We start from the raw sequence: 26,297 nt of genomic DNA on the forward strand, positions 1-26,297 counted from the left end.
ATAACAAATAATAATAATAATCCGAAGATAAAAGAGGATTTTTATTTTCTGCACATGCTCTGGGGCACCATAATTTACTGCTACTAAGAAGGCTTTTAAAGGCTGCAGTTGGAAGCTTTCTGGCAATCTGGGCTCTCTTCTACTATATCTGCCTCTTCCTTTAACAAAGTTGATCATGGCTTGAAAACTATTCTGTTTGTGTAAGAAGTTTCCTTGCCCTGTTTCAACACTATCGACTACAACTCCCATGACGCCTTGCGCCCCAACGCCTAATGCCGCGTGCGAATTTCCCCCATCTCAGAACTTTCGTTCCTCCCTTAAAAAAAAAAAGAGCAGCCAATACGCTGAGGGAATAGAAAGAGCAGCCAATGGAGGGGGAGCCCCTCCCTGCCCGAAACCCAGCTCAGCCAATGACACTGTTGCGATGGGAGGCAGCAGCCAATGAGAGCGCTGCGGTGGAGAGTGTAGCGAAGGGGGGGGAGGCCGTTAATGACTCTTCCACGGTAGGATGGTGACGAACAGCCAATGGGAGGCGGGAGGAGAAATAGCAGCCAATGGAACTGCAGCGGCTGGAGGCGGGAAGGCAAAGAGCAGCCAATCAGACCGTTGTGGAAAGAAGAGGGAGGGGCAAGTCGGCAGGTCGCGCATGCGCGCTCGGCACAGGCGCGCGTGCGAGAGAGCAAGGCAGCGCGTCTCTCTCTCTCTGTGAAGGCGAGGTGGGCCGGGTGCCCTCGCGCAGGCGCAGAAGCGGACGCCGTCGCCGGAGCGGCCGTTGGCAACAGCACCCCGGCGGGCGGCCGCGAAGAGGCGAGAGGGCAGCCGCGTGCCGCTCTGCGCATGCACGCGAGAGAGGCCCGCCTGCTGTCGCCGGGCCCTCCTGTGTGAGGTAAAGACGGAAGAGGAGCCAGGCGGCCCGCCGTGAGGGGAGGACGACGACGACGCGGGAGGCCGCCGCCGCCGCCCGACCAGGAAAAGGAGGAGGAGGAGGAGGAGGACAACGAGGAGGAGGGGAAGGGAGGCGGGCAGCCCAGCCTCGCGCCGGCCGGCCCCGCCGCTGCCGCCGCCATGAACAGCGTGGGGGGCGCCGACGAGATCGGGTGAGAGGGGGGGAGGGCTGTCACGTGGGGGTCACGAGAGGGGGTCCTGCTCCTCCACACACACACTGGGCGGCCTCCCGGGGGATGCTGGGCTGGGCTGGGGGGCTCTGAATGGGGAGGAGGAGTAGGGCCTGCTTGGGGGCACGGGGAGGAGGGGGCTCTGCCCTAAGGAAGAGGCGTGGGGGGAGGGGAGGTGCTTGGGGGAGGCTTCGGGGGGAGGGGGGTTGTTGGGTGAGGGTTAGCATAGAGGGAGGAGGGGGGTTGCATTGGGGGGGCCGAAGCGGTGGACAGGGAGGCAAGGGGGGCCCTTGGTGTTTGCCGGGGGGGGGGTGTCCTGTGGGGAGAGTGAGGAGGCAGGGCCTGCCTTCTTGTTCTTGGGCAGGAGGAGTTAGGTGGGGCTGTAGGAGGGAAAGCTGGTATAGACTAACACCCCTCCCCCTTTAAAAAAAGAATTCTTGTTTAGGGGGAGAGTTAGGGGGGAATGAATGGGAGGGCCTGTGATGGGGGGGGTTGGCCACGAGGGAGGCCAAGTGTGGGAAGGACGAGGCCGCCTGTTTGGTGGGGTTGGCTTGGAGATGAAGGCAAAGAGAAGAAGGCAAATTGAAATAATAATAATAATAATAAAGGTGAGCACCTCAAAGAGCCCTGGTGGCTCAGACCAAGGTGGGCCTGGTCCCGCCACCTTGACTTCCACAGGGGCCAGTGGGAAGCCTCTGGGAAACCCGGAAGCCTGAAGATGGTATTCATCTCCTGTTTGTTTTGTCTGCAGCATATCATGTTTGGCGTTAGACTGCTTCTGAATGTGAAGGTTACAGTCAGTTACCATGGCTAAGGATCCAGGAGGACCAGAGGTCTGCTACGGCCGGCATCTGCCTTCACATTGTGGCCAGCCAGATGCCCCATGTGAGGATGTGAAGGGAATAGCCTTTTCATGTTCTCCTGGACTGGTATTCAGTGGAATACTCTTTTCTCAGCATGGAGGTTCTATATGAAGTGCTGCTCTTCAGTGATTTATATGGGAGGAAGAACTAGATCAGGTGCTGCTGATTTGCAGATGAGCACTTGGTAGGGTAGAGTAGATCGGGGGACACACATATTATAAGGATGAAGGGATATGCAGTTATTGAGGAAGAGGAGGCAGAGTTCCTTTGGAGCACAAGAGCCTGTGAGAAGGAGACTGTTGTGGTGATGGGGGGAAAGGCAATTGGTATTGGTGATCATGACTCTTGAAAGTATTAAGAGGGGAGAGGAGCTGTCATTGAGCCTTGGGCTGGGCGAGTGAGGAGGCATTGGTACTGGAATGCCCAGGGCAAGCAGGCAGGCAGGCAACCAACAATCTCTCTTGCAGGTTGGAATGGGAACGACACTTATTTCAAGTTGTATCATTTTACACGACTGAGGAATTAGACTCCCGCCCAGGCTCTGCTGCAGTTCTCTCCTTGCCCACCTTTATCCCACACACACATGTGGGAATGTGATGCAGCTGTTGAGGAACAGACCCATCTGGACATATGTTGATGCATGTCTCTGTGTGGGTAGCACAGGGCTGTCTGGGAAGAACTCTCCAGCCTATTCCTTAAGTAATACATGAGTTTGGGATTAAACTCCCTGTTGTGCAATGAATGCAGAGTCCAGTCAGGTTTCTTAAGCATTTAAAGGCCCAGGTCATTTGTGCAAAGAGGGAAAGTTCAGAGGAGACATGCATGGTGTGGAGAGAGATTTTTCTCTCCTCCTTCTCTGATAACACTAGAAGTAGGGGTCATCCCATGAAACTTACTGCTGGGAAATTTAGGACCAACCAAAGTAAGTACTTTTTCACACAGCACATAACTAATCAATGGAATTCTCTGCCATAGGATGTGGTGATGGCCACTGGCTTTTATGGCTTTAAGTGGGGCTTAGACGTAGGAGTGTGCACAGAACCGGTCAGGGGCCGTGTAAGAGGCCTCCGGACCGGTTCGGAATTCAGCTGGTCCGGCCGGGGAGTGTGGCTTTAAGGGCGGGGAGGGGTAGTACTTACCCCTCCCGCCGCTTTCCCCCCTCCGGCGCTCGACTTCTTAGTAAAGTTTTTGGAGCGGCAGAGTTCCTCCGTGCCGCCATCATTGTCTTGAAGAAGGAGAAGTTGGCGCCACGCATGCGCATATGTCACACGCAACGTGTGACTTATGCGGCGCGCGTGGCAGCAACGGGCACATGTGTGGCGCCAATTTCTCCTTCTACAAGACAACAATGGGGGCGGGGACGGCAGGGAGGAACCCTGCTGCCCCCAAAACTTTGCTAATAAGTCGAGCGCCAGAGGGGGAAAAGCGGCGGGAAGGGTAAGTACTACCCCTCCCCACCCTTAAAGCCACGCTCCCCCCAGTGCCGGACTGCGCCTCCGTGGTTCCGTGCATACCCCTGCTTAGACGAATTCACGGAGGATAGGTCTATCAACGGCTACTACTTCCAGCCTCAGAGGCAAGTTGCCTCTAAATACCAGTTTTAGGGGAGCAACGGCAGTAGAGAGGGCATGCCTTAATCTCTTGCCTGTGGGCTTTCCAGAGGCATCTGGTGGGCCACTGTTGGAAACAGGCTGCTGGACTAGATGGGTCTTGGGCCTGATTCAGCAAGACACATGCTCTTTTTGACAAAACATTTCCTCCTCATGTCACTGAGACTTGGAGGCCTCATGCTTGTCTGCTTGCTTCTGGTACTGTGTTTTTGGATTTTCAGCTGTTGGAACAAATGTAAGACTCAGGACTGGTTGGCAGCTTTGCCCCATCTGCGGCTGGGGCCCAAGGTCATATGGGAATCCTTCACACTTGGGAAACTGCAGCAGTTCCTGGGTCTGTCTTGGTTTTTACACAGTATGTGGAGCTTCAGTTATTCTGTGAAGGGCCCTCTGTACATTTGAGGGAGGGGCTTGGGTCACATTGCTCTATTCCTCTTCCTCCTAGCTGCTGTTACCCTGTGTAATTCTTAGTACTGGAGCTCTTGCTGCTGGAAGGGTGTATTGAAGCTCTTCTGCTCGTGGACAGGGTGGATCCCTGTGCAGGACAGAACACTGATGACCCCTCTCCTTGAAGTCTGGGGTTTACCCCTCTTGTGTGCAGAGGTGGCAGGCAAAGAGATGGTTTGCCTTGGGGCTCTGGGGCTAAGACAGCCTATCCTGGAGGCCTAAAGACTTGCCAAGAAGATTCTCTGTGTATCTCCTCCTGACACCCCTGCTGTCCTGCCACATGCAGATAAGGCCTTGTGGGGTGCCTCGGCAGCTGCCTTTATGCTGCTTGTTCCTGGGCAGACTTCTACAGATCAATTTCACCCGGGCCCTGGCTGAATTTGAAAAGCGGGGCGGAAGGAGAGTAACTTTTGTAAAGCCTTCGAAAGGATTTCATGCTTTTAATCTATAACCTCAAAATAGCTCACTGGTGGAGTTTCTTTGTATACGTCCTTCTTAGTCACTGTGCTCCTAATGTTGAGCAGGATGTCTGCAGTATATGGGAACATTGCTGGAAGAATATTTTTAAACCTTAGCTGCAGTGCAGTAAGAATATATGGTGGAGGTTTGGGGCTATGCATTTGTAAAATACATAAGAAAACACACATGCCTCAAATTTGTATAAAATTTAGATTTTACCTTATACTGTAATGGAGAGCAACATTCAAGTTCAAGCTGCAATAGAAGCAAGTGTTTTATGGCTTGACCATAAGATCTGTTGTACTGTCAAGTCTCTGCTTGGAGCGGGGTATGCAAACTGAACCACTGTGATGTCAGAGTGGTGGTATACCATGTTGTAATAAGTTTGAATGGGATGCTAACATGCCATCTAAATAACGTCTTGACCTTTGGTATCTGTGCAGCAGGAAAGTTTCTGCTCTCTGGGATATGATTTTGGTAGCCAAAGTCTTGGTTGCTTTGTTTACTTCCAAGTTCCTTTGCTTATTCCATGTCACTCTTTCCTCCTCCTCCTCATGCTGCCTCCACACTGAAGGAACTTAGATTGTAAACTCCTTCAGGCAGGGACCTGTGAAGCGTGAACATAGTAGGGATGTGCACGGTCCGGAGAAGTCCGGACCGGCACCGAAGGGGGGCCTTGTTTTTAGGGCGGGGAGGGCTTGCTTAGCCCTCCCGCCTCCTTGCCCCCGCCAGCGCCCGTATTGTACAGTATAGGGGAACTGGAAACCAGCCGCCCCCCCCCCCCGCCGCCGCCGCTGCGGCGGCGGCGAAATAACCTCTAAAACCATCCAGCCCTCCCTCCCTCCCAGCTAGCTGCCCACCCACCCACCCACCCACCCAGTCGCTCACCCGGTCGCTGGATAAAAAGCGAGAGGAGCTCCGGCACAGAGCTCCTCTCGCTTGGAAGGCCTCCAGCAGAATGGTGGCTTGCGCGCGCGCGCATGCGCGCGCCGCAAACCACACCGTTCTCCGGAGGCCCGGTCTACCCGGCGGGAAAGGGCCGGGTAGACTGGGCCTCCGATCGCTGGGTAGACCGGGCCTCCGATCGCCGGAGGCCCGGTCTACCCAGCGATCGGAGGCCCGGTCTACCCGGCGGGAAAGGGCCGGGTAGACCGGGCCTCCGATCGCTGGGTAGACCGGGCCTCCGGCGATCGGAGGCCCGGTCTACCCAGCGATCGGAGGCCCAGTCTACCCGGCCCTTTCCCGCCGGGTAGACCGGGCCTCCGGAGAACGGCGTGGTTTGCGGCGCGCGCGCAAGCCACCATTCTGCTGGAGGCCTTCCAAGCGAGAGGAGCTCTGTGCCGGAGCTCCTCTCGCTTTTTATCCAGCGACTGGGTGAGCGACTGGGTGGGTGGGTGGGTGGGCGGGCAGCTAGCTGGGAGGGAGGGAGGGCTGGATGGTTTTAGAGGTTATTTCGCTGCCGCGGCGGCAGGGGGGGGCGGCTGGTTTCCAGCGCCCCTATACAGTACAATACGGGCGCTGGCGGGGGCAAGGAGGCGGGAGGGCTAAGCAAGCCCTCCCCGCCCTTAAAGACATACCCCCCACCCGGACCCGAACCAGGCAGGGCCGGACCGGTCCGGCAGTTCGGCCATTCTTTGGAATGGCTGCCGGACCGGTTCGGACACACCACTAGAACATAGGATGTTCTGATTCATTTGAAGTTAAATGGGCTGCAGCAGCTGGGATAAATATTTAACTGATTTACTCCAGGCTTGTTGAGTAGTCTATGGTCAGTAAGAATATCCGTTAAGTGAAATAGCAGAAAAGGTTTACAACACTTTGGAGTGTTTTTAAGGCTACACATGATTAAAATGGATGCTTATGGATAGTTAAGGTAGGGTTTGGGGTATTTTTTTTGTGTGGTAAATAAAATAACACTTTTATTGTTGCATTGTAAGCCTGGTTTTCCTAGCCTGTCATCTACGAGATCTCAAGCAATCTTTCCTTTGCATCATAACAAGAGCAAAATTCTGCTGACAACTAGTAATAAAACGGTTAAAGCTGCAACTAGTTTAAAGGTGCAACCAGTTAACTGTTAATGCTGGTCACATGGTTGAATATATTGGATACTTCTGGGCTCTGTGCTATCAGTTCTGGGAGTTTGGATGGTATCTCACATCTCATAGCAAATAGGAGTCTGAAGCTGGCAGAATGTGAATTTTGGCCACAATTATGTGTAACTATTTGTTTAAACCTTATAAGCCTGGATCTGTGCAGTTATGAGAGTGTTTGCTTCCTGTCATAAAGCAGAATGCAAAGTGCAAACAACGGGCTAGTTCAGATACAATGCCAAGAGTTCTGGTGTTTGTGGGAAGTAGCCTCCAGACCTCCCACCCCACCTCATGAACAGCAGTTTAAATTGTAGTTTCTTGGTTTGGATGAAACGTCTTGCTGTAGTTTGTGACAAACCAGGAAAGATGGGATGGAATTGCTCTTTCTCTCTCTTGTGAGAGAGAAGAGTACACAAGTACAAAGCTTCGTGAAGGCTTGTTCTCATTCTCACAACTAGCTTGGCATTAACATCTGAACCATCCCAGTGTGTGTTTAAAAAAAACAAAACAGGGAAAACTGTCCAGTCAGGTGTTTGGCAAGCAAAATCACTATACAATAGCGACTGTATACAAGCACCCTGAGTGAAAATGACACAAGGTGTACAGAGCAAAGGAAGAGGCTGTGCAGCCAGACCCCCTGCAAGCTCATTCAGAAGTATGTAGGCGTAGGATTGTGTCCTTAGTGCATCTGATTTGTTGAAACGTTTTGATGGGCATTTGGACAATTTATCCTGGAGTAATCCTAATGAGTTCAGTGTTTGGTGTGGAGGGTTTGGGGCCTAGTCTGTAAGCCAGGGGTGCCCATCCTTGGCTCCCCTGATATCATTGGAACTCCCATCATCCTTAGCCACAGCAGCCAAAGCCCATTGAAGTAGTTCAACATCATCTGGAGGCCCATGGCTGGGGACCTTGGATTTTTCTGGGCTACCTTTGCCCTAGCATTGAGGAAAGCATGCTCAGTTAAAACAAGACCACAAACAGACCAGGTTTCCTACCAAGCTTAAAAGGGATGTGGGCTGCAAAGAAAATTGCACTGTCTGGCTGGTGAGCTGCAGGTAAAACAGGTGGGTGGCAGAGGTTGGTGGCTGACAGATGAGAGGCTTCTGGAATGGTTGGTGCAGGATAGACTGCTCTCATGGCCCTTGCTTCTTCACGCTCTGCTCCTTGGGCTGGAGTGTTGGTTCATTCTACATTTGCTCAGTGTACCAGAATCCATCTATCACAAAGCCAAAGGCCAAAACTGTCTTGTGGCAATCTATAGAACTGAGTATAAATAGCAACACTTTATTTACATACAGCTGCTCTGCTTGACCTCGGGAAACCCTGCCGTTTTTTTTTCTTTGCCTGAATATTTGACAAGGTGGCTAGAAATATGTAGAATGAAGCTGGGAGCCTGAAATGGCCACTGAGAGCAGAAAACCCCTGCAGTCCAACTGCTGCATGATGTATCAGAAATGCATGCATCTGAGCAACCAAGTGACACAAGTCACAAGTGAACATTAGGACCACTAAGAATAGTGTGCACACCTGCTGAAAAGTGTTAACAGCCCATGTCTGCTGTGTTTGTCTTTTTGCCTCTGTGCGCATTTTGTATCTCCAGCTCTTACTCTTTTTAAGAAGATTTTTGAGTAGCCCCTCCTCTTTGCAGAGAGACCATGGCTTAGGAAACAGTTACTCTTTTTGTATTTCATAGTCATTTTAATTGAGTTCTGTGAATCTACATTTTTGTTGGTTGCCTTAAATGAGGGAAAGGTGGAGTGATGCAGAAAATGCCAAAGGACAATTGGAGAGGAGTAAAACTCATTCCACATTCACAGTTCTTCCTCTCCTGTGATCTTCAGTTTTCATCAGCTGACCTTGTGCAAGTTGCAGAGCTTAAGCCTTGTGTATCTGCAGTTTTATGGAAAATGGGAATATTAATGATCTGCCTTGCAGAATTGTTGCGGAGAACAAATTAGGATTGGAAAGGACTTTGCTGTCACATGTCAAAGGAATTATTAGCACCGGCATGCCTCAGTTATTCTGGCCCTGGAGAACAAGTGCATCCTATCAGCAGTCTGTAGCTTGGCACCTGCTCTCTGCTGTATGTAGGTTCTGCTAATCATATGCATCTGAGGGATGCAGATAAGTAGCAGCCCAACTGGGCCCTGGGTGCCAGACACATTGTCTTCTCCCCGCTGCCTTTCATCACTGACAAACAGGCTGTGTTTCAGTGTTCCTTGAACTTGCACGTCAGAGCCTGTGCCACTGCTTTGAGCCCAGCTCACGATGCAGTGGGAGGCCAGAGTGCCAGAATCTTGTCTTGGTGATAGTGCTGGTAATGTCTTTTAATCTGAGGCCTGGCTAACCGTGTCCCCAAGCAACCCTCAGCGGTAGGCACTCTCTGTGCATGATTAAAGCGAACTGAAACTGTGTGCTCGCGGAAGTGTGTGTCATGTTTTTGCTCTTGCACTTTCAGAGTGAAGAGTTTTTAAAGGGATTTTTGTAGCATGTCAGTTTTGCCAGTCATAGAATCAGAGTTCTGAAGCAGGCATTCTACACACGCTCACTCACTCACTCCTTCCTCTCCTGTGTTTCCCCCCTCTCATTAACATAAGAAGAGCCCTGCTGGATCAGGCCCAGAGCCCATCTAGTCCAGCATCTTGTTTCCCACAGTGCCTCATCAGATGCCTTCAAGAAGCCCACAAGCAGGAGATGAAACAGTGCACCACCACCACTGTTGGTCCCTTGCATCCCACCTCTGAACCCAGAGATAGCCCATAGCCATTGGTAGACCTGATCTCCATTCTGATCACTGGATTCTTCAGGCTGGAAAAGTCAACTTCTGCTGCTAGGCCTCATGCCAACCTTTAGGACTAGGACTCAAGAAAAAGACCCATAAAAACAAAGACTTCCTGTGGCACCTTAAAGACTAACCAGTTTATTGTAGCATAAGCTTTCATGGAGCTCAGAGGAAGAAACAAATGCATGGGTGTAGAGCAAAGTAGCCAATGAAATGCAAGAAGCACAGTTTGTGATGCATCCTATGCTAAGGCAATTCACAACTTTGGTAACTGTTGATGATACAATCCTAGCTCAGTTTAAGTTAATCATAAAGAACATAACAGCCCTGTTGGAGCAGGCCCAAGGCCCATCCAGTCCAGCATCCTGTTTCACACTGTGGCCAACCAGATGCTGCTGGAAGCCTACAGGCAGGAGTTGAGGGCATGCCCCCTCTCCTGCTGTTACTCCCCTGCAATTGGTACTCAGAGGCATCCTGCCTTTGAGGCTGGAGGTGGCCCACAGCCCTCTTAAAGCTATCCAGGTTGTTGGCTGTCACCACATCTTGTGGCGAAGAATTCCACAAGTTGATTATGCGTCAGCACTGTAATAAGATAGAAACACGCAGTCTCAATTCAGGTCTTTGTGAGCACAGTCAAACTTCTTGAGAAATGCTAATTGCCACCTCACTTGGACATTGCCTTCTACTGAAGAAGAACACCTTGCTTTCTCTGCCCTATATGTGTTGTAATTGCCTTTGGATTGGATTGGTTTGAGCTGGAAATCATGCAGAAGCCAAAGCTACTGGGGAGCTAAAGCATCATCCCTATGAGAAAAGGCAACAGTGCCTGGAGCTGCTTTAGTTGAGGGGAAAGGAAACTGAGTTATGGGCAGGGAGTAGGACATGAGTGAGGTTTACAAAATCAGGCACGTGTGGAGTTTTTCTCCCCTTCTCCTAACACAAGATGCCGGGGTCATCCAATGAAACAGCTTGGCAGGAGATTTTGCTTGGACAAAAAACAGCTTCCCTCACACCGTGCACAATTAATGGATGGAATTTGCCTCCACAGGATGTGGTGACAGTAAGTGAAGAGGCTTAGTTATCTGACTCCCTTTTGAAGGTGACATCATGGAGGAGGAGAGGACTAGTAGTCAGTGATAAGCAGGCATGGTGATGTGGAGCCTCCATGGGCCCGAAGCAATCTACCTCAGTTGCTGGGTGCAGTAGCAGGGGAGGGTTATCTGCCTTCATGCCCCAGCACTCCCAGAGGCAGGGCTTGACACATCCCAGTGAGCCATGGTGCCTAGAAACTTAACCATGGCACCTACTCTAGGCTATTTAGAGGTAGTTTACTAATATTAATATATTTGTCCCAGACAGCCCCATTAAGTCCAGTAATTTGGTCAAGAGTTCATTTTCTGGCTGCTAATTTGGGGGGCAGGATCCTGGATCCAAAGAAAATTGGTCAAGGCATGCTCAGAGACATCTCTCTGGATGCTGTGGGGAGCAGGATGTTGGAGTTGGTGGGCCTTTGACCTGATCCAGCAGGGCTCTTGCCATTTTTCTTATGACTTCTTCATTCAAAAAGATTGTTTTGCAGCTCCCAGTGGGGAGGGTCCTGCAGCTGGTGGAGAAGAATGCTGGGTTTCTTGCCCTGCCCCCTTGTTGCTAGCACTGCCTTCATTAGGGGGAGTTCGCTGCTCCTGCCTTCCTGGTGGCACTTGATCTAATTAAATTCACGATGCCACTGCTGGTCTCTTGTGCAGCCTTCCTTGTGGAGTAGATCCATTTGCTTCTGGATCAAGCTGACAAGACAAAGCCTTTAGTCCTCCAGGAGGGTGGAGAAGGTGGCACTCTTTTTATCTCATGATTTCTTGAAAATAATAGAAATGAAGTGAAGGGTTCTCCTTCACTGGGAGGTGTTCTTCGGTCGTCTTGTTGTTTTGGGGTAGGTGGACTTGGAGACAAAGCTCCTGCTTCCCTCTGCTAAGTGAATTGCAGGCAGGCATAGTGGTCATGGGATATTCCAGCCATAGCTGAAGCTGCAGCATTATGACCCATGTTCCATCTTTGTGCGGAATGAGTTTTGTTCTGGGGAGCAGTATCGCAGTGTGCGAGCATGTGTATTCAGAATGGGGCTTTCCTGATTCATCCTGAGCAGGATCTAAAACTAACTGAGTGGACATCCAAAAACTTGTGAGCGCACAACATGCACATACCTTAGAGGGAAAGCTGATTATGGCCTCTGCTGTGGGACCATGAGCATTGGACAGGGTGGAGAAAAGTGGGGTGCTGCATTGCCCATCCCTGTCCACCCTGGGCCACAGTTCCACAGAGCTCCTTTATTTATTTATTTATTTATTTATTTATTTATCAAATTTGTATACCGCCCCAAACTTTCATCGCTGGGCGGTTAACAATAGCAATTGCCAGCTCTTGTTTCAGTGGATCAGGCTTCTATGCCTCCCCATCCCACCATTATGTATTTAAGTAATTTTGGCATGGCCATCTTTCTCATTTTCTTGTTCCATTTGCTGTGTAAGCCATTTTGAATTTTGCTGAACAGCGGTATATAAATATTCCTGATAATTACTATGAATAGTATTCTACTCTTTATGGTCCCATTCCTCTCTTTAACTTGTTATCTTCTAGCTGGCCAGAAAAGCTTGTGTGTTAGAAAATGCAGCCTGCAGATCAAATGGGTGTATACTAAAAAATGTGCCTATCTAAATCATAACACTCTTTTAAAAAACGTTTTTGTTCTAAATAAAGCTGAGCACTTTATGAGAACTGATGAAAATTACATAGTTCAACATTTGCTTGTTTGCTGAATGTCCAGGAGCAAATGTTTCTGGCTTCAGTCTGTTTAACTGGAATGTCTTTGTGCTGTTTCAAAAGCATTTGGCTTTGCTGGAGAAGCAACATGCACAAAGAGATGTTTTCATGGTGCTTAAGTTTCCTTTCAGCCTCTCCTACCATCCACCTGGCTCCCCCACCTGTGGGGTTAATCAGCTCATTGTGTATAGGGATTCTCTAATCGCTTGTTTGCCAGCTGGGAGGCCTCTTCTGTATTGGTGCTTTTGCCTCGCCTTGGCCTGGTTACAGTCTGTAATTTTCAGTCACTCATTCGCAGCATCCTGTTGACTAGGTGACTTCGAAAGGAGAACTTGGATCCCCTGGTAGCTTTATCTGCAAGGCATCCAAATGTGGTGCTTCATAGCTGCCTAGCTCTGTTGTGAGGGCTTCAGAGTGTAGCTTGCAAATGTCTCTGGAGCCCCAGTGTGATAGGGTCCCCTGACTCCTGAGTTCTCCCTGCAGAGCTTGTTTGCCTCAAGTTGCACGTGTTCATCTGAACGCAGTTCTGGGGAAGGCCAAGTTGGTTCTAAATGTAAACTGGCAGGTGTTGAGTTAGTGCTAACAAGAAGAACTGAGCTTTTAAATAGAGCTGGCTTGTTTATCTGCTGCCAAAAGGATCCTGTCTCTTCCCAGGAACACCTGCTTATTACATCACCCCATGTGGCTCCCCAGAATTGATGTTGATGATTTTTTTTGGAGAGATCTCCTGGGATACACTTCTGCAGTAACCTCCACAGCTCAATTTTTCCTCCTGCAAAAACTACTCTTCTCTCTTGATGCAAAGAAAAATGAATCCAATTTGATCTAGGTATCTCATCCCGCAGAACAACATGGTGTGAGAAGTGAAAAGCCTTTCATTGCTTTCAAACATTGTCTTGGTTGTTGTGAAGAATCTACTCTGGTTTGTGGGTTTCCCTCTCTTATACAGTAATTCTCTCTCCCCACAACCATTCCAGTGATGGTGGTTCATATATCCTTTAGACTGGTGATCTTACCTCTGAGGGCATGTGTGCACGCGTACACTTCCCTCCAGCGTCCTCACACATCCAGCCCAGCTAGGGGATCATAGCAAAGGGACTGGGAATGGCTTGCCAATATGGAACACATGTCTGTGCTTGCCAGTAGTTTAATGGTTGTGGATCATACCACTGGTCCTATGGAGCAATCTCTGTATTGTACCAGATGGTGGTGAGAATTATGAGTGAGCTTTGTGGTTAGACAGAATTCTTCAAGCATGGATGTTTTAAAAAACCCAGACATGTCAGATGTCACTGTATCCAAACTGATGTGAATGTGGTATAGTTCTTTAAAGCAGAGGAATGGGATTTAAACAGGAATTATTATTGCTAAGTTCCTTATTGGAGGAATGAACTTCTCTCCCCGCCCCCAGATAGGGAGAAAACTAGGTAGTATTAAACATTCAGCTGTAGCTGAGGGAAGTTTAGGCAGGAAATAATCTAAACTGCAAGATACCTTTCTGTGGCAGAATGTTTAATTTTGGCTGGTGGCTGCTTAACATATTAGCTCCTGGAATACTGCGTACAATTCTGGTCCCTACATCTAAAAAGGGACATTTGTAGATCTGGAAAAGGTACAGAAGAGGGCAACCAAGATGATCAGGGGCCTGGAGCACCTTCCTTATGAGGCAAGGCTACAACACCTGGGGCTTCTTAGTTTTTAAGACAGCTGTGGGGAGACATGATAGAGGTCTATACAATCATGCATGATGTGGAGAAAGTGGATAGAGAGAGATTCTTCTTCCTCTCACATAACACTAGAACCAGGGTCATCCCATGAAATTGATTGCCAGAAAATTTAGGACCAGCAAACTGAGGTACTTTTTCACACAACGCATCATCAACTTGTGGAATTCTCTGCCACAAGATGTGATGACAGCCAACAACCTGGATGGCTTTAAGAAGGATTTGGATAACTTCATGGAGGAGAGGTCTATCAACAGCTACTAGTCGGAGGTCTATAGGCCACCTCCAGCCTCAGAGGCAGGATGCCTCTGAGTCCCAGTTGCAGGGGAATCACAGCAGGAGAGAGGGCATGCCCCTTTCAACTCCTGCCTGTAGGCTTCCAGTGGCATCTGGTGGGCCATTGTGTGAAACAGGATGCTGGACTAGATGAGCCCTGGGCCTGATCCAGCAGGGTTGTTCTTATGTTCTGTCTTAACTGGTTGCGGGGAGCTTCACATGTTGTCCTTCCAACTGGGACGAAGCCATGCACAATATGTGAGTGATGGTATGAGCGGTTCTCAAATTAGGGATGGGATCAGAATTTCCTCTAAGGCCATTGTGTGCATTTGCATGGTTTATGTCCACTCAGTTCATTTTAGATCCTGCTCAGGTTGAATCAGGAAGGCCCCACTCTGAATGTGTGGGTGCCCACACTGCCATGATACTGCCACCCAGAACAAAACTCATTCCACATACAGATGAAAAGAATTAGAGAACACACTGGATGGGACCATGGCTCAATGTCATGCAGAAGGCACCAGATTCAATCCATAGTAGCATCTCTGAATAGAGAAAGACCCCTGCCTGACATGCTGGGGATCTGCTGACAGTCAGTAGACAATATTAAGCTAGATGGACCAGTTGTCTGACTTGGTATAAAGTTTGTTGGTTCTTCGACGTGGTCTCTGTGCTTTACACGAATGGGCTTTGCGCCTGTGCAGAGACCACATTGGAGCTTCCAATCTAGAGTTCTTAACTTTTGGCGGTAACCCTGCCCCCTTGGTTATAGGCGGCTGTGCGGGCTTCCTTCCGCGATCGAAGGGCTAGTTGGAGGGCTGTGGGCCGCCTCCAGCCTCAAAGGCAGGATGCCTCTAAGTACCAGTTGCAGGCGAGTAATGGCAGGTGAGAGGGCACGCCCTCAACTCCTGTCTGTGGCTTCCAGCGGCATCTGCTGGGCCACTGTGCGAAACAGGATGCTGGACTAAATGGGCCTTGGGCCTGATCCAGCAGGGCTGTTCTTATGTTCTTATGTTGACACATCATTGAGCAGCTCCTTGCTAGATCTTTGCTAAGTACTGCTTTATCACCCTTTCCTCCCTAATTTTCTGTTCAGTACTCCCCTTCGTTAGCTTTTTTATTTCTTCCCCGGTACCTCCCCCCCCCCCCAAGTTTCGTTTTTCTGTCCCATCGTGGCCTTCGGGCCCGGCGTGCTACGGCTTCTTTTCCTCCGTTTTTTCTTCAGTACCTTCTTCGGCCTATGGCAAAGACTACAAACTTTAAGCAGTGTGGTCACTGCAAATCTAAAATCTCTTCGACCAATGGCCACAAACTCTGCCTTTCCTGCTTGGGTGAAACCCATAGAGTTGGCTCTTGTCTGCATTGTGCGGCCTTTACCAAGCAGGCGTGCAAGAATCGGACCTCTCGGCTTCGTTCTTGGCTTTGGGAACAAGCATTCAAGGGTACGGGCTTGGACAAACTGTCCACTATGCAGGCCTCGTCCAGTGCCTCTCCTGCAACCCGGGGCTTACAGCCCGTTTCGTCCCCTCCGGGAGTTTCGTCAACCACTCCCGATGTAAATATACCGGTCGATCCCGTGGCCCGGGCTTCGCTGCTGGTACCGAGGAGTTCGGTGGCAGTGTCCATTTTGATGGCAGCATTGATTGAGCCATGCTCTGCCCAGCCACCCAAAAAGAAAAAGAGAAAGAAGGGCCGTCGCACTCCCTCCGAACCGCCAACAAAGAAGCAGAGGTCGATTTACGATACCGAACGTCGATCCTGTACTTTACAAACCGAGACTAATTTAGATACCGAAGTGATCTATGGTTCTAGTCCTCATGATCCCGTATACGACTCCGAGCATGACTCTGAGCCCAAGGAACGCCCTCTGGAGCAACCACGCTGCTGGGCCAATCAAGACCTTGAAGCTGCTCTGTACGAGCGCTACGCCAGGCAAGTGGAGGAAGAGGCGGACTATTTCTATGCTCATCAGGAAGTTCGCCAACACCATCGGGCCTCGACCGCCGCAGAGCCACCCCTTCGGCGTTCTGCATCTCCTCGCCCTTCGGTACCGGCTTTCTCGCCTTCGGCTTTGATCCCGAATCCGCTATCGGGACCAACAACTCTTCCTCCGCCGCCTCCACCCCGAACTACATCTCTCTTACCACCACGAGTTCCACCTAGAAATTCGCCTGTACAGGCAGCTACGACCACCATTGCCTCGGATTCCAGACCAGCTCCTCTGCTCCGAATCTGGCCGCTTCCACCTCCAGTTTTGACCGACTCGTCCTCAGATGAGGAGGGCCCAGAGTCATCCTTATCCGACAGAATATCATTGGGCTCCTCGCCGCCTCCTCTGCTGTTGGATCCTAGGCCTAATTCTCCATCAGAAGATTTCTGAATTTACACAGACTTCGTTCGTCTCTCGTAAGGCGGCTTCCTTGGGAGTCCAGCTCTCTCAGGGATAAATCCGAACCTGACCCCCTGTTCCAACTGATCGAAGACATTGCCTGTCCATCGGTATCGCTCCCATTTAACCCGTCCATTCTCAAGGTGGCCAAGGCCTCTTGGACCAAGCCTTCCTCTCTTCCCCAAACATTTAAGCAGTTTGATTCCTTCTACAAGGTTCACGCCTTGACAGATCAGGACAACTCCTTCCTGAAACACCCGTCTACTGATTCTATTGTGGAGTCTTCCCTCTCAAAATTCCGTGGGTATTCCTCCTCCACACCACCCGACAAAGAAGGAAAGAGATTGGATACGTTTGGAAGGCGTTTGTATTCAATTGCCTCTTTATTAACAAGAATTACAAATTACCAAGCCTACTACGCCAGGTATCAGTCTTTTCTTTGGGACCATATTGCAGCTTTTCTGGACCATCTCCCTGAAGAACAACAGGACCCCGCCAAGGTTTTCCTCCGTGAGGCCACGCAGGTCTCCAAACAGGCGCTCCATGCAATTTGCCACTCCACGGAAGGGGCCGCTAAGGTAATGGCGACCTCCTTCGCCACACCTGGCTCCGATCTTCTGGCCTCACTCCCGATGGTAGATCCAGGGTGGAGGATCTTCCTTTTGATGGCTCCTCCCTATTCGGCGAGAAAACAGATACTACTCTTTAAAAAGTGCAGAAACTTCATAACATGGCCCATTCCTGGGTTTTCAACAGTCCACATTCTGTCATTATAAACCGCAAAAATGGCAGCATCAACCATACTCCTCCAAACATCAGTACTATCAACCTCAAGACAAGTCCTTTCGTTCCACCAGGTACCAGCCTTACAGAAAGTGTGCGCACTTCACCGGATCCAAACTACAGCAGCGATCCAAAGGATCTCAGCCCCCAGCCAAAAGACAATGATTTGCATCCTCCTCCCCACTAGTGCAGCAGACTCTCCCTTTCATTCCCACCTGGGAAAATATCACCACGGACTCCTGGGCTCTGACCATCATGAGGGTCGGTTATGCTATAGAATTTGCATCCACCCCTCCATACAGCCCTCCGTTACCCACTCCACCCACCCCAGCTCTCTTGGCAGAAGTTGACTCTCTACTCTCCACATCTGCAATAGAACTGGTTCACAATCCACAGTCCCCGTGTTTCCACTCCCGTTACTTCATGGTCCCCAAGCTGGATGGCTCCCTTCACCCCATCCTGGATCTCCAAGAGCTGAACTCCTACATCACATACCGCAGGTTCCGAATGGTCACTATTCCCACTATCATCTCCCTTCTGCACAAAAATCAGGGGTTCGTTTCTATAGACCTCAAGGATGCATATTATCACATTACCATTACTCCCCAGCACCGTCGTTTCCTCCACTTCCAAATAGCGGACAACACTTACCAATTTCGCGCCCTCTCCTTAGGACTGGCATCCGCACCCCGGGTGTTCACCAAATGCATGGCCCCGGTGGTGGCAGCCCTGCAACAACAGAACATTCAAATTTTTCTGTACCTCGACGATTGGCTTGTGGTAGCCAACAACCCGCAGTCTCTACTCGGAGACCTTCACATGGTCATCAACCTCCTTTCCAACCTGAGCCTCCAGGTGAACTACGAAAAGTCGAAGCTCAACTCTTCGAGAACGATAGAATTTCTGAGAATCCTCTTCAACTCCATTCAGTCAAAAAAATTCTTGCCTCAGCGCAGAATTCAGGCTATACTAGACTTGTCATCCCACCTCCTCTACCACCCATGTCAGTCAGCATGAACAATTCAGTGCCTATTAGGCCACATGGCTTCCACCACCTGCATCCTCCCTCATGCCTGTCTACGGGCCAGGACTCGTCAACACTGGTTCCTTTCAGTGTTCTCTCCACACGAGGACTCCCTCGCCAATACCCTAAGGATCCTGCCTCGGGTACTACACTCCCTGCTGTGGTGGACGGACCCTGTCAACCACAGCGTCAGGTCCCCCTTCCAGCCCCTGCATCCCGCCCTTCTACTCACCACGGACGCATCCATGGAAGGTTGGGGTGCCCACGCCAACCATCACAACATCCATGGCATCTGGTCCCCAACCGAAGCTGCCCACCACATCAATTATCTCGAACTCTTAGCCATCTTCAAGGCCCTAAGAGCCTTCCTCCCCCAATACGGGGCTCTCACGTCCTCGCCCAAATGGACAATACTACTGCCAAAGCTTACCTGAACAGACAGGGCAGCACCTCCTCCAGCTCCCTCCTGTTCCTGGCCATGGAAATGTCATTCTGGTGCATTCGCCACAGCGTCACCCTCCTGGCGGTCCATATACCAGGCCAAGACAACGTCACGGCAGACAGGCTAAGCAGGACTCAAACAACATCAGATGCATGGCAACTACATCCCCCCCATGCTCCAATCCCTCTTCCGCTGCTGGTTCCTCCCAGAAATAGACCTCTTCGCATCAGAGACAAATGCGCAATGCCACCAGTATTGGTCCGGGATCGGACTCAATTCCTTGGGGGACGCGTTTGCCATGACTTGGACAGGACTCCTAGTCTATGCCTTCCTCTACTTCCTTGAGTCCTTCAGAAGATCTCCCAGGACCACTTGCATTGTATACTCATTGCCCCGTGGTGGCCCAGGAGGCCCTGGTTCCCCCAACTCCTCTGCCTGTCCAAACATCGGTACCACCGCTTCCCACACACACCTCATCTCCTCTCCCCACAAGGGGGTTGCCTCCTCCATGCAGATCTACAGCGCCTCCATCTCACAGCTTGGCACATAGTCCCAACCTGACTGCAGGCCTGCAAAGAATAGTCCAGGCCTCACGTAAACCCTCTACTGTCACCTCCTATTCCCACAAGTGGACACGCTTAAAGACATTTCTAAAAGACAGGGAGACTACCCTACACTCCGTTTCTGTAGAACATGTTTTTGTTCATATTTGTTGCCCCTCAAGGAGGCTGGACTTAAGATGCCTTTCTTGCGCGTTCATCTCGCAGCCATAGTGGCTAACTCTCCATGCTCCACACCATCGTGGTTCCAACACCCTACTGTCAAGCGTTTCCTTAAAGGACTCACTCACCTCTATCCAGACCCGCCGGTCAAGGCCCCAGCTTGAGACCTGACCTTGGTGCTCTCCTCCCTTTGAACCCATGGCTACGATTTCTCTCGACCTCCTTTCCTGTAAAGTAGCCTTCCTCATGGCCATCACTTCGGCCAGGCAGGTTAGTGAACTCAGGGCACTTAGAGTTGACCCACCATACTTAATTTTCCACAAAGAAAATCCGTCCTTAGACCAGACATTGCCTTCCTATCAAAGGTGTCACCTCGTTTCACCGCTCCCAACTGATCTCCTTACCTTCATTCTTCTCCGAGCCGTCAACTGAGGCAGAATGATGTCTCCATACTCTAGACGTTCGTAGGGCACTCGCCTTCTACGTCGACTGCACCTCCACCCATCGCACCTCCAACTCTCTCTTCATACTCCACTCTGGGCCTAACAGAGGCAAGCAGGCTTCTACGCAGACTATATCCAGATGGGTGGTCCGCACCATCTCCCTAGCATACCAGATTTCCAAGAAGCCTATCCCGCCCTCCATCAAGGCACATTCAGCGAGAGCGGTCACAGCTTCCACTTCCTTTGACAGGTCCATTCCTTTGGATGTCATTTGCCAGGCAGCTATGTGGGCGTCAAAACACTCCTTCGTACAACCCTACACCCTGGATGTCCAAGCCAGAAAAGACACGGCGTTTGGCAGGGCGGTGCTACAATCCATCTTCGCTTGATCCCTCCTCCAGGTGAGCATGGCACGGGTGCAGCTTGCTATGCGCCCATTCGTGTAAAGCACAGAGACCACGTCGAAGAATGACAGGTTGCTTACCTGTAACTTGGGTTCTTCTAGTGGTCATCTGTGCTCTTCCACGCCCACCCATCCTCCCCTCTTCTTATGTCTTTTCTGCTAGTCTTTCAGATTGCAGACTCAGAAGACTGGAGCGGGAAGCCTGCGCAGTCGCCTATATACCGAGGGGGTGGGGTTACCGCCAAAAGTTAGCACTCTAACTTAGAAGTTCTGATGTGGTCTCTGCGCAGGCGCAAATCCCATTCGTGTAAGAGCACAGATGACCACTAGAAGAACCCAAGTTACAGGTAAGCAACCTGTCGTTACTATATGTCAATCTCTTGCTCTAGAAAGGACTCTTATTTGAATGTTGATAAACTACATTTCTTGTCTTGCTGGCAACAGGAATGTCTCAATGTGATGCTGTATTTTGATGCTTACTCTTTGAAAAAAGCAGCGTAGACATCCTTTTTTGGCGGGGTGGGTGGGTTTAAAGGTTGCTGAGGTTTCATTATAGTTCTTGTCTTCCGTGCCCTAAGCTGCCTTGAGCATTCTGTTTAGCTTTATATGTCCACGTGTTCAAAGCAGGGAGCTTTGCATGCAGAAGGTCCCAGGTTCAATCCCTGGCAGTATCTGCCGGTAGGCTTGGGAAAGACCCCTCCCTGAAGAGCTGCTGCCAGGCAGTGAGCTAGATAGGCCAATGGTCCTAAAGGACCATAAATAACTCAGTAAAAAGAGTTTTAGTGTTGGAGCTTATAGATAGACAACAATGTTCTATTCCAGTATTATGTGTACAAAGGTAAAACATAGTGAATGTAAAACAATGTAAAAGTTAACATTCACAAAACAAATAATTTCAGAATATAAAAACATTAATTAAAATTTTCAGTCTTGAGGTTCTTCCTAAAAGCAAGCAGAGAAGGAGATGCTCTTATTTCACGAGGGAGTGTATTCCAGAGCCCTGGGGCAGCCACAGAGAAGGCCCAGTCATGAGTTGCCACCAAATGAGCCAGCGGCAATTGTAACCAGACCTCTCCCGGTGATGTTAATAGGCAACCGGGTTTGTGGCAGAGAAGGCACTCTCTTGAGCACCCTGGACCCAAGCCTTTAGTGGCTTTATAGGCAATAACCAGCACCTTGTATTTCATTTGGAAAAATATTGGCTTCCAGTGCAGTTCTTCTAAAATCGGTGTTACATGGTCCATTTGGGTTGACCCAGAGACCAATCTGGCTATCACATTTTGTACCAGTTGTAATTTCTGGACTACATACAAAGGCAGCCCCCATAGGGTGCATTACAGCAGTCAAGCCTAGATATTACCATTACCATTGTTTTAAGATCATTTGTCCACTATACCACAGTTCTAAGGTCATTTGATCTTTCAGGGAGAGTGTAACCCCATCCAGAACAAGCAGAACTAAACCATCTCTTGGGTCCCGACCCCCTACAATCAGTACCTCTGTCTTATTTAGATTTAAAAGTGTGTTTCTGAAGTTGGTTATCCTCCATCCAGCCCATTATAACCTCCAGGCAGGCATTTATGGGGGTTATGCCATTTCCTGATGAAGTTGGTGTGGAAAAACAGATCTGGGTGTGATCAACATATTGATACCCTGCACCAAACCACCTGATGATCTCTCCCAGTGATTTCATGTAAATGTTAAAAAAGCATTGGAGACAGTATGGAGTCCTCTGGAACTCCACACTTTAGCTCTCGCTTTGCAGAGTAACAGTCTCCAAGAGGAAAGCTGGTCTTGTGGTAGCAAGCTTGACTTGTCCCCATAGCTAAGCAGGGTCTGCCCTGGTTGCATATGAATGGGAGACTTGATGTGTGAGCACTGCAAGATATTCCCCTCAGGGGATGGAGCCGCTCTGGGAAGAGCAGAAGGTTTCAAGTTCCCTCCCTAGCTTCTCCAAGATAGGGCTGAGAGAGATTCCTGCCTGCAACCTTGGAGAAGCCGCTGCCAGTCTGTGAAGACAATACTGAGCTAGATAGACCAATGGTCTGACTCAGTATATGGCAGTTTCCTATGTCCTATGACCCCATCTGGAATCTGCCAGAGAGGTAGGAATGGAACCACTGTAAAATAGTGCCACCCAATCCCACCTCTATCAAGCAATCCAGAAAGTTACCGTGGTCAATGGTGTTGAAAGCTGCTGAGAAATCCAAAAAGATCATCAGTGTCATACTCCCTCTGTTGATTGGAGATCATCTGTTAGACTGACCAAGGCAGTCTCAACCCCATAGCCCACTCGAAAGCCAGTTTGGAATGCTCTGTCATCCAAGATTGCTTGTTGCTGAGGCCACCACGCATTCAATCACCTTGTCCGACCACGGGGCAACATTTATTTATTTATTTAAAAAATCCAGGCTAGTGGTCACCAGTTGTCTGTACTTTTTCAGGAATTTTGTGCCCTGAAAAATGACACGCGTGGTCTTAAGAGGGATGAAAGAATGAAGAAATGCTTCTTGAAGAGGCATGTGCATTGTTCCTGAACATGGGGAGAATGCTACCAGAATAAGGCTACATCCAGTGCTTCCTAGAGTGTCCCAGAGAGGCCAGTTACATGGACAAATGAAAGGGAGAAGAGACCTGCCGATATTGTTCATAGTACTTTCTTTGCATGTGGAACAGTGGAAGCACACCGGCCACGTGCTTTCCTTAGGGATGTTGGCAGATTGTGCATCAGGAGAAAATTGCCCTGAGCACACTGTTGCTAAGGCTTGACAGAACATATTTATCCGTAGAAGCTAAATTAACCAAGCACGTTTAAATATGTATCATTGGAAGTCTAGTGTGATGAAAGGGATGAGTAGCCCTTATGATGGTGGTATTGCACAGAATGGATTTTAGAAAGATAGCCAATCCATCATTCCAGTTCTCAATGTGTGTTCACTTGCAAGCCCAGCACAATAGCATTCCTGCTCCCTGGAAGGTGTGTCCCCTGAATTGCCCTTTGTGGGTACAGGGAGTCTTAAGACCAACATAGCCCAGAAGCCGCTGAAGCAGTGCACCTCTCCTAAACAGAAGTGTGCATATGGCTCTTGCATGTAAACAGGGGTTGCAGCCCCAATGAGCAAGGTCTGCTTATTCATTGGTCTGACCAAAATCTGTGGCACTGGCTCCCTTTTCTAAAGAGCAGGCGTGGCAAGTGCTGGCTCTGCCTACAGCTGAATTAATGTCACAAATTTTTGGCGTCTTGAATAGCTGGGGGCCTGACAGTTTTCTAGTTCTGCATATTGCAGCACATATGGTTGCTTCCCTCTTATGCAGACAACTTCCAAGGTCTTCGTGACAGCCTCCTGAGGGGGAATGGTGGTCCCTGTGCCTGTCCATGGGACAACTCAGTAGTGCTAGCAAAGACGCTGATTTTCACAAAAGTCTGGCGAGTGCTGTCACCATTCCCATGTCCTGGAAGATGAGAGAGCCCATAATAGCCCGTCCGGCTGTGATTGCCCCTTACACAGTGGGGCTAAGGTGCAGTGGTGCTGTGCATTTCTGCAGTAAAGAACTGTTTGTTAAATATATTTTTATTTTGTTTTTCAAGGCTGCTTAGGCATCCGTTAAAACAATGTTGACACAATTAAAAAGTTGACAATATACACGAATTTCAAGAGATGGCAGCACACCAGCAACAACAAAACTACCCTCTGGGTTTGAGGTCTTTGCTCTATCTGTGGGGTGAGCAAATTTTTACCAATAAAGGTGTGAACCTTTTCTTGTCCTATACACCTATCTGGGGAGGAATCCCATTGAATCCCATCATTCTTTTGAGTAAACATACCTAGGGTGGCTGTATGTCCACTCAGTTCAATTTAGATCCCACTCAGGTTGAATCAGTAAGGCCCCATTCTGAATGCAGGTGTGTGCACACTGCCTTGATACTGCTGTCCAAAATAAAACACATTCTGCACAGAGATGAAAAAAAATTAGACTGTTTCCAAGTCCTTACCTGCCACCTTTAGTTCTTAATTATCTGTACAGTTTTGGTTGTGTTAAAGAGGAAAACATCAACAAATTCTACAAATTTGAAATGACTTCAAAGAGTTCATCACCTGCTGCTCCCTATCCCCAGTTGTTTTCAGGAACAAAATGGATGCAATTTTCCCTAGAGGATAAACTGTCTCTTGGGAAGTGAGAGGAATTCTGACTGTTGTTACAGTCTATAGTTAGGCCAGAGCTGATCTTTGGTGCAGGGGATGAAAGTGATGAGAGTTAATGGTGCCTGAACCGTTAATTGTGTTCACCTTGTTTGGTGTGCTCTTAAAAGCAATCCTTTGTCCCTGACATTTGCTGTTTTCCCAATAGGCACTCTCCTGCCATATGGCCTGTGAGCAGCATGTGTGCCTGTCCTCCTTGCTGATGTAGGGTATTGTTTGGCTTCTGAAGAGTGAGCACTGCATAACTTGAGCTGATGTGGAAGGATTTTCATCCTTCAGTGAGCCTGGATGTCCTGTGAAAGGGGAGGTGACAGAATCTAGAAGCAGTTTTTGCTTTTTGTCCTAGGAACTTGCCCCATGAGGAGACTGCAGAGGGTGGAATAAAGCAAATCCTTTTATTTGGATGCAGGTGTGCTTCTCAAATGGGGGAGACCTGCAGAGTTAGGGTCTTGGTACCTGGATGGAGGGTGATGCGCTTGCTATGTGGAGCAGGGGAGAGTGGCAATTATCTTTACCTAGTCTCACTGTGATGTGAGAGTAGAGTGAAATACTCCACTCCTCTGCACAGCAAGAGGCACCTGGGTCTGCATCTCTGTGCTGATTAGTTCTCAGGGGCGAGGGAGCAGGATTCTCCTTTACGTTCCTTGGATCTGGGGATGCAGGAAGCTTCTCTAGCCAGGTTGTGTTCGGTGCAGAGCTGCTGCAGACCTGTGATCAGCAAAGCTGTGCCCAAGGGCATCCTGTCGGGACTCTGAACTCCTGCTGCTTGGCTGTAGTAGTGCCACTGATGCAGCAACCGTAATGAATGCAGTCATGGCGTTCCTGTGATCATATGACTCTGGTGGTGTTCAAATGACACTGTTTTGTTGCCATGCACCTGAGGTTCTCGCTGCTGACTGAATTTCTCCAGCAAACTCAACAGTGGTGTGTTGTGTGTCCCCCTGGAGTTCACATCAGGTCCTTTTCTGTAGATGGCTGAAACACTGCAGCCACTGGGAAATCCTCACCTGGCACTGAAGAAAAGAAAAGAAAAGAAAAGGCACATATGCAAATTTTTCTGCTGTGGATTGTTTCCTGGGATGCAGTTTAGTTCCCAGGGCTTGAAGTGTGTTTCTGAAGTGGTTTCGGAGAACTAATTGGTTGCTACAGTGGCTTCCAAGAGCCTTTGTGGTCTAATTTATATTGTGTGTGGCAAGAGCTTGAAGATCACATTTCATCTGACCCAGCTACGAACTTTCTAAAATGGCGATCTCCAGTTTTGTTCTCGATAAGTTGGGAATGACACTAAGCACACAGAGGTACCTTGCCAGTCAGGGCCAGTGGTCTCTCTAGCCTAGTATGGTCTCTCTTGATTGACTGCAGTTCTCTTAAGGAATTCAAACAGAGGTCTTTTCACTCCCATTGACTGGGATCTACAGCCCTCTGCATACAAAGGATGTGACCTACCACTGAGCTAGATCCTTCCCATCTCAGTGGGTTGTTGGGATGACAGAGCTCATTCTTTAAGTCTTTAAGAAAACCAAAAGCTTACTTTATAAGCTCTTCATAGTAATAGTATTAAGCCTTTTGAAAAAATTGTGATGACAGTGGCTAATACTGGGAAATGTGTTTTTGTTTTAGTCTTAACAAAATAAGTTCTTGATACCCTTCAGAGTAGTGACTCCATTCAGTTCTGCACTGGTCAGACTTCACTTGGAATACTGAGTCCA

General features: G+C 49.4%; 1 protein-coding gene across 6 annotated transcripts in view; it reads left to right on the top strand.

Annotated features, from left to right (window-relative positions):
* The first annotated feature begins 658 nt into the window (after positions 1-658).
* Positions 659-26,297, top strand: part of DAZAP1 (DAZ associated protein 1) — a 63,250-nt gene continuing 37,611 nt past the window's right edge. For 3 of the 6 annotated variants that reach the window (XR_008316849.1, XR_008316850.1, XM_053299246.1), the window contains exon 1: positions 661-1,097. Coding sequence is in view for 3 of the 6 variants with exons in the window: in XM_053299246.1 (XP_053155221.1) it covers positions 1,066-1,097 (32 nt within the window). In the remaining 3 variants the exon portion in view is untranslated. Of the gene's footprint in view, positions 1,098-1,704; positions 1,724-26,297 lie in introns of those variants that run through there. The other 3 variants (XM_053299250.1, XM_053299247.1, XM_053299251.1) reach the window with 3 other exon arrangements.

This window comes from Hemicordylus capensis, chromosome 2 (genome assembly GCF_027244095.1).
Source record: "Hemicordylus capensis ecotype Gifberg chromosome 2, rHemCap1.1.pri, whole genome shotgun sequence".
Taxonomy (NCBI): domain Eukaryota; kingdom Metazoa; phylum Chordata; class Lepidosauria; order Squamata; family Cordylidae; genus Hemicordylus; species Hemicordylus capensis.